General features: G+C 27.9%; 1 protein-coding gene across 1 annotated transcript; it reads left to right on the top strand.

The window, feature by feature from the left end:
- The first annotated feature begins 3,646 nt into the window (after positions 1-3,646).
- Positions 3,647-4,852, top strand: LOC109804319 (uncharacterized). Its single transcript, XM_020366137.3, has one exon. It carries the CDS (start codon positions 4,101-4,103, stop codon positions 4,665-4,667), a length of 567 nt encoding a protein of 188 aa, XP_020221726.1. The 5' UTR covers positions 3,647-4,100; the 3' UTR covers positions 4,668-4,852.
- The last annotated feature ends 4,186 nt before the right edge of the window (positions 4,853-9,038 follow it).

Raw genomic sequence — 9,038 nt, forward strand, 5'->3', positions numbered from 1 at the left:
CATAATTCTTCTTGAAAGATACTATTGAAGAAATTATTATAAAATTTATCTCAATTCTCAACTAAATACAATTTAATGATTCTTAAATTACTTGTGTTGATATTTATATTTTTATACTAGAATCATATAAATTAGGGGAACGACATATTTCGCTCACTATTTTTATATAAAGAGTGTGAGAAATTTGAGAAGTGAAATTTACTGAAAAATAGAAAAGGAAGAGAATAAAAATTAAATAAAAAATAATGATAGAAAGAATTATTTATAAGTAATTATTATAGCAGTAAAAAAAAGTTTCTAAAAATGCTTATTGTAACGACTCGCCATGGCCGTTACACTACGAAATAATACTACATATTACTGGAATATATATACTAAAATAATATAATAAAATATTTACAACATAAGTTGTTAATCAAGCAACCAACAGCAACTAGTTATATAAATATTAAAATATGCTACTATAAGGTAGTCTACAAAAAAATATTCATCTCTAAGCACCTCCTGTGGTCTCTAGCAGTTATCTCTCAACCTATCTCTGCCCTGCTCCCATACAACATATGATCATCGCAGTTCAAACCACATGAAAACATGCAAGGGTAAGCTAGAGACAGTAAACAACTCATAATAATTTAATATGCAATACAACAACTATATAATCATTTTCACATCCGACACAAAAGATAAACAACACATATATTATACATCTTAACATCATTTCAACTTGATTCCACATATTAACACTGTATCAACACTTCAACGCAACTATTGTACAACCATTGGAATAGTTATCATATTCGTCATAACAACAACCAACAAATGTGTTACACACCTCTCAACAACACATGTTTAAAACAACTTACAACACAGGTAATCTGGCGACACTAGCATCATCACCAACTTGTATACAATTAAGCAACTTACAACATAACAACACTATCATCATCCTCAACAGGATCAACATATAACACAATCACAGCTTAACAACACAATAACATAGATACAACTCTTATCAACAACAAATCAACTCATCAACAACTTATGCGTCGTCATGCATTTCAACTCGGAGATCTCCTACAACGTGGTAAGTAGTCTAAGTGGCTAGGTCCTACCGAACCGACAACACAAAACCTTTTTGGGCTTGCTAGATAAACAACAATTTTTTATAGAAATTCACAATACGATAACGATTTCTTAGACTTTGCCACTTAAACAAGGAAGTATAGTACTCGGTTAGGAACTAAGTTCCCGACTTCGTATTTTACTCAAATTGGTCGCTTTATAATCAGTTTAGCTCGACCTTACCCCTATACCATGGTCGCTTTATACACGTGTGCCTCGACATTGCCCACACACGGGACCAACTAAGTTCTAGAGGAGAACAATACAACGTCCACTCCAAGGGACAACTTCCTAAGGAGGGTTTTCAACAAATTAGGCTCTCAGAACACCACAACTATCTCAATCCGCATATTGGGATGAACAACTTCGAAAACATCTCCTCTAGTCCTAGTGATCAACAACTTATCATCACAACTGAATCAACTTACAACTCAACAACACAGCTCATCTTAACAACTTAAACAACATAACTTTCAACTCATCATCTCAATCAACTTTCAACTTAAACAACACATAACTTTCAACTCATCATCTCAATCAACTTTCAACTTAAACAACATGGTATATCAGCACAACAACTCATCAACGTTATTTAACAACACAACATCTCATTTCAACTTTAAACAACACAATCAACTCAACAACTTATTAGCTCAACTCATAATTTACAACTCAATCATAAAATAATATATTTTCAACACATGGCACAACATACAACTTTATAACAACATACAACTCTTCTCTAACAACTTAACAACATGGTCTACTAATAAATTTTTGTATAAATCTCAACACGTCTACACATTTCACATCATGTTTCTCACAACTCACAACATTATGATATGATATGTATGAATTATATGAAGAAATATGAAAAATACCTACTTGTTGAAATATTCTGCTGCTTGTGTAATGTCAAGTTAAGTCAATAGTTTATTGAGATAAACTACACTTGATTCGCTGTAAATTGGTTTAGAATTAATTGACTCAACACATGGCACGTGAATTGGTGCAAATGGACCATGCAATCTTAATTGACGTCATAGAGAGTACCCCTAGTTCCTAATCGTTGATAATGTGTGTGAGACAGAGTAAAAGTTTTTTTTTAATAACGTAATGTATATTATATAAGTTGCAACATTGGTGCAACTAATTAATGAATCGGCAAGCTTTATAGCATATTCAAACCTATTCTTGGTTTAGGTGACATTTGGTGCAGTTATCATCATTCCTAAGATTGGATAACAATAAAGAATTTCAGTTATATTTCTATTTTGCTTATCTGAACTAATATTATAGTCTTTCCATGTGTTGCTTTAAATGGTCATTGTGGTCATTAAAATATAATATTTCAGATAAATTAATTATGATTAAAAAAAATTATCTCATTTTTTTTTTCATATGATTAAAATCGAAGATATCATTTTATTTTTATACGGAAATTTAACTTGATGAATAAATCACATTTGTGCACTTCAACACATACATATTATATCGATTTATTCAGAATTATAAATATCAGTTTATGAATTAGAAATTAAGTCTTAATAAGTTTACTTTCACTTGATAACTCATATTTTAAATCAATTTTAATGACTAAGTGTTAAATTAAAAGTTTATAATTTATAAACTAAGTCTACAAATTTTTGCAAAACTTAAAAATCATATAATACTTTATTATATGAATTCAAATTAATATATAAATTATTTTTTTAATATTCCTTAATTTTAATTAATGAATCGAAGTATAAAATAGTTTTTAAATTTTTTTAAAAAATTTGTAAATTTGATCTATATATTATAAATTTTTAATTTAACAGTTAGATCATTAAAAGTCATTATAAACCATAATTATTTAAGTGAAGTAAGTCTATCAAAATTTACTCTTAAAATAAATAATTTTCTTTCATATATATATTTTAAAAAAATTAATTAATATTACATTTAATTATTCATAATATCATAAAAAATAACTATTTAATATTTTTTTGACATATCTCAACTAGAATATTTTTGTAATAGGAGAAATTTAAATATAATTTTGAAGGACATGTATGATTTTGAACCAAAATTAAATTTTACTTCAATAATTAATGCTAATTTGCAATGTCAATTTTAATCACATGAATTGTGTAGATGAAATTTCAGTTTTAATTAAAGACTAATATAGAAGGAAGACTCATTGTTGTGGTTGTAGTTACTATATTGAATACTCCATGATCCGGTAAGCCATGTGAGAATTAATAGTAGCATAATGTTGGTTTGTTTTTTGCATCGACATGATATAATGTTGATTATAAAGCAACTAAAGTGTACTTCATTTAAGAGAAGATTTTAATTAAAGAATAAAAAAACACTTAATGTTTCGCTAAGCCATGTGGAAATTAATATTAGTAGTAGTATAATGTTGGTTTGTTTGGCAATGATATAAAATGTTGATTATAAAGCAAGTAAAGACTAAAGAGTATTTAAGAGAATCCTAATCCCTGAGATACACGGAAGAGGGCATGAGCCATTTGGATTTTGGCCTAAACTAAACGTTGGTTCTCGTGCCGGCGGTTTCAACGGCTTTTGACTTTAGTTACAAAAAATCCGGCCATCATACGTATGCAAATACATAATTACAAGAGTAATAGGACTGCTCAACTTGCCAGACTATATTTCAATTCATTTTTTATTGGGTAACTAGGTGTGCACAAGAAATTATCTTAAACATTTGAAAAAGTAGAATAAAGCATTGATTTAATGAAAAAAGAATAGAGAGAGTGTGTGTAAACCCTTGTTGGGTGTTTAGTCCCAAGTGTCATAGGTGGTGTGTTATTAATTAAACGGGGCATTCCATTATTCATTCCAATTGTAAGTGGCTTTTCCATGGAAGCCTGTAAGGCTCTCCCGTTATAAATCACGAGATCTCTGTGGCCCTCGCACACACCTCAATGTCCGTCTCTTAACTAATTTGGTTTCCGTTAGGTACTACTATGAGTCAACTGGGTGCGGAGCTGCAGGAACCGCAGAGGGAACCGAGGACCATTCTGGGGCTCTTATCGGAACAAATGGAGGGAGGCACACGCAGGAGGCGCACCTTGAAGGAACGGTTCGGGTTCATGGGCATGGGTTGCTGCGGGGCCACATGGGGGTTCCGCTCTCACCATGACGCTCTCAGCCAGACGGAGAGAGAGCAGCAGCAGGAAAGGGATCCGGAGTGCGTGAGCCCGGGCATGAATCTGGCGGCCGCGTTAGCGGCGGAGAGGCAGCTCCGTGGGCCGCAGGAGGAGGCGGTGAGGGCGCCGTGGAGGGTGTCGCTGATGAGGCTGCTGGAGGAGGCGGAGGCGGAGGCGGAGACGGAGCAGGAACAGGAGAAGGAGAAGGGAGGGGTTGCGGGGAATGATTCGGTGTGCTGCGTCTGCATGGGGAGGAAGAAAGGCGCGGCCTTCATCCCATGTGGCCACACTTTTTGCAGGGTGTGTTCCAGGGAACTGTGGCTCAATCGAGGCTCCTGTCCCCTCTGCAATCGTTCCATCCTCGAGATTCTCCACATTTTCTAGAAATTCAAATTCATTCTCTTCAATCCCATTCCCATTCTTGCCCTTTCTTTTTCTCTTTATCATTCGCCACCTGTAATATCAATTTCCTTTATTTCTTATTTCTTATGTCTACAAATCTTCTATCATCTTTATCTCTTGTACATGCCACTACATCACTATATGCCTATGTTCTTTTTTGTTCATTATTTTCCTTTGCTTTTATGTCCATCATCCATCAATTTTTTACACGCAACTTAATAAAACATATAATTAATATATCTCATTTCATAAAATTAATTATGTAATCTCTCAATATATTTTTAAATTTTGTAAAAAAAATTCTTTTTCAAGTATTATAATTAATGATTTAAATTGTAAATATGAAAAAGTACAAAATAATATAGTAAAAAATATAAATTAATTAAATTTTATTTAAAAATATACAAATGAGATTTACAAAAATTACTCAAGCTTTAGTAATTGACCCTTATCGCAAAGGTTCAATTATGAATAATGTGCATGAATTGTAGACAATCTGACTTTTATCTCAACATATGTTGGCCATGGACTAGTTCACCTCATCTAACTCAGCAACAAGAACCTCAATGTACTGACGACATTCATTCACACACAATTTTAAAGATTTCTTGAAAAAACTCTTTGGTGCAAACCTTTGAGCTAGAGTCTGCCAATACATGCATATATAAAATATGTTTGAACCTAGCGCTCCATCGTATCACTATCTGTATTTGAATTATAGTTAAAAAAATTAAGTTAATATAATTTAATTTTTCAAATCAAATTTCAAATAAAAAGTAATATCCTCTCAATTTTTGTTTCAACTGAGATTTGTTTGTTATTTATACTAAAAAAAAATGTCAAACATATATACACTACATTCAAAACCGGCTAATTGAAGTTACAAATTTCAATTATGTATCTAAACATAGTTTTCATCCACGAATCTAAACATAGTTTTCATCCTCGTAACATGAGATTTACAAAGTGTAAAATTGGACACTTCTGAAGAATAATTAACCACATGTTTCTTGTATTTTTTTATTATGTAATTTTTACTTTTTTAATTGATATATTTCTACAATATATGTTTATTAATTTCCATTTTTCTTTGAAGTAATAATTTACCACTACTAGCCATCAAATTATATTTAGTTATAAATTATATTTTAAAATTTTAAATATTAAATAATTAATTGTTTTTAATTTTTAAAACAAAAAAAAAGAAAATTGGAAATAAAACTAACTTTAAATAAAATTAAAAATAAACATATAATATACAAATATATTAATTTAGTGGTATGGAGTAATTATTTAGTAAAAAATATTTTTTTTTCTTTTTCAAAAATTATAATTAATTTATGACATAAATGATGTTAAATAATTTAATATCTAAATAGTCCACCATTCTATTTTGTAGTTTTATTGACAGCTCACACTAGTAAACTTCAAAACATGTAAATAATTTTGTTTTAACAAAATGTCAAACAAATTACAATGATCAACAATAATTCATTTAAATTGTTGTCTATAAATGCTAAGAACACAAACTAATCTAAATTCTTGAGACATGTAATATACTGGTTCATAAATTCTCAAAGTATAATAAAAAAATTTTAAATATTAGATTAGAGATGTAGAATTGACAAATTTTTAATTTAAAGAAGAAAGAACGCAAAAGAAAATAGTGCTCGGACTCCACTGCTTCTTAGTATTTATAGAGGTGATATTGACAGTTATAACTATAATTAATTACAAGAATTAAAAATAATTTTAAAATATTAAATCATTAAAAGAAATTAAAAATATAATAATTAAGTTATTATATCTCATTAAAATCAATATTAATTAGTTTTTAAAATATATAATTCATAAAATAATTATTTAAAATTTCAATTTAAATTAAAAAAATTCACAAATAAATTAATATTTTAAAATATCCCAAAATATACCATACATAGAAGTGAGTATATGGGTTAACTTGGACCATGTAAGGTTTGACCTATGAAGCCCACATTTTTTATGGGCTGGACTTGCAAAATGGTTTTTGGTTCATGATATATACATCTCCTTTTTTTTTTTATAAGTACACCTCCTTTTTTAAAAAAATAATTAAATTTTTAAAATATTCTTAATTTTTTAATTTTTTTGTTTTTAATTTTTAATTTTATATTTACAATATCTAATTTAGTACTTTTTTTTCACACATTTTTCTTCCTTTTTTAATTTTTACATGTACTCCTTACCTTTCCTTCACCATACCTATTTTGATAGTATATAAAAACTAAAAGAAAAAAAAAGTGTGTAAAAAAAAAAGTAACAAATTTAAAGTTGGATTATAAAATTAAAAAAAATTTAAAAAATTATAATATTTTATAATATATTTTTTAAATAAAAGAGGTGTACTTATAAAAATAAAAAAAAAAAGTATATATATCATGAGCCATGATTTTTTCTGTATCTCATGTTTGTCCTGTGAAATCCGTGGGTCCACATAAAAACAACATTGAATGTTTTTCCTTTTCTGTGCTAAAAAATGTGGGATCAATTAAAAAGTATTATATGAAAATATAAACACCACACATTTTAAAATTTAAATAAATTATGAAAATCTTAATATATAAAGATTTACATATTTAAATTAAAAATTAAAATATTAACATACTAAATTTGTATATTTAATTTAAAATAATTAAAATAGAAAAATTACAGTATCTTTTAAATTGAAATATACTCAAAATTTGTTTGGATAAATAATTTAATTAAAAAATATTTATAAATTTTTATATAATAAGATTTTATATTATTTTTTCTTAAAACTTAATAAATTGTTACACTTAAATAAATAAATAAATAAATAAAGTCCTAATGGTTCAATTGTGGCAGTTTCAATAAGCTGACAAAAAATTGTTATAATTCTAATGGTTATTTTAGCCGTCACAATCAATTTTTTTTCTTTTTACATTTTAAAAACGCAAAATTTTAAGTGTCTTTTTTTATGTTTTACTTTATTGATACCGGTGAACTCCATGTGGTCAACTTAAAACACTGTTTTATTAAAATTATTATAAACATAAAGAGTTGAAAACTTTAATTAAAAATCAAAAACCCATGGTACAATCAAACTTCTCCATTGACACCCTTCGTGATGTCAAACTTCTTCACTGATACCTTTCATGAGTTTCTGATTCGAACTTAGTGATTTTGAAACAAATTCTTTAAGCTTCTCATCTCCAGACTCTTTTTTTAATCGATTTGCATTTAATTAAAGGTGAGTTTTTAACTCGCATCCATTTTGCTCAGTTTGATTCCTTTTTTTTTTTTTTTTAACTCTGTTTAACATTTTATTAAGATTTTTGTTCCTATGTTCTTTAGAGGTTTTGGGTCGAGCAGATTTTTCAGTGGTTACAAGCATCAGTGAATTTGAGATAGATGAATACTGAATACTGAATTTGAAATCGGTTTGATTATGATGTTTGTGGGAAAATACCTAGTTCTAAAAAAATTTATGAATTCTATATAAACATAGATACATTGTTTCTTGAAACTAACTAGTTATTTATTACCTTGAAATCTGATTCCAAATTGTCTGACTTCTTTGCAACAATATTGTTAAACACTAAAAATTGAATGATTGGATGAGTTTAAATGGTTTATTTTTTATTTTTGAATTAAAATGTAAAGATAAATTAAAAAATTTAATAACAAATAATTTGTGTAATTTAAACTTACATCTTTTTATTATGTAATAAATATCACCAGGGAAAGAGTCATACTTGAATAATTAAGGGCCAATTATTAAATGTTGGCAAATCTCGAAGACAACCTGATATCCAATTTCATTTCCTAATGTTTATTACTAATGGCAGATTTTGAAATCTTTTTTATAGTGGAACAAAAAAGTTGTCTAATATATATATATATTTTTTAAGTATTATAAATTCTTACAAAAATATATAATCTCTTAAAAATATCTAAAAATACCTAATCTTTTATTATAATTAATTTCTACGCATTTTTATATTTAATATATATATATATATATATATAAAGATTATAATAATATCGATATAATTTTTAATAAATATTATATTGTTGAATAATTTTATATTAAATATAAAAGTTGATATTAATTTTTTAAAGAAAACGACAACAACACACTCGTTTTGCATATATGTTATATCATCGAAAGTTCAAAGCCTCAAACAACTACCAAGTCCCCCAACTCACACGAATATCAACATGTTTTCTGGCCCACTTTCCGAATTTCACTCTCTCTCATAGTCCCACTCATATGCACGTTAGTTTACTTTTACAAAATTAAATGGAGTTTGTCGATCTTTGCAATTTTACACAGATTAATAAATATTAAAT

The sequence above is a fragment of the Cajanus cajan genome, chromosome 1, assembly GCF_000230855.2.
Source record: "Cajanus cajan strain Asha chromosome 1, NIPB_CcT2T_4, whole genome shotgun sequence".
NCBI classification, from domain to species: domain Eukaryota; kingdom Viridiplantae; phylum Streptophyta; class Magnoliopsida; order Fabales; family Fabaceae; genus Cajanus; species Cajanus cajan.

Bases quoted from the DNA above. Each gene is read 5' to 3' on its own strand.
- LOC109804319 (XM_020366137.3), top strand. From the start codon at position 4,101: ATGAGTCAACTGGGTGCGGAGCTGCAGGAACCGCAGAGGGAACCGAGG.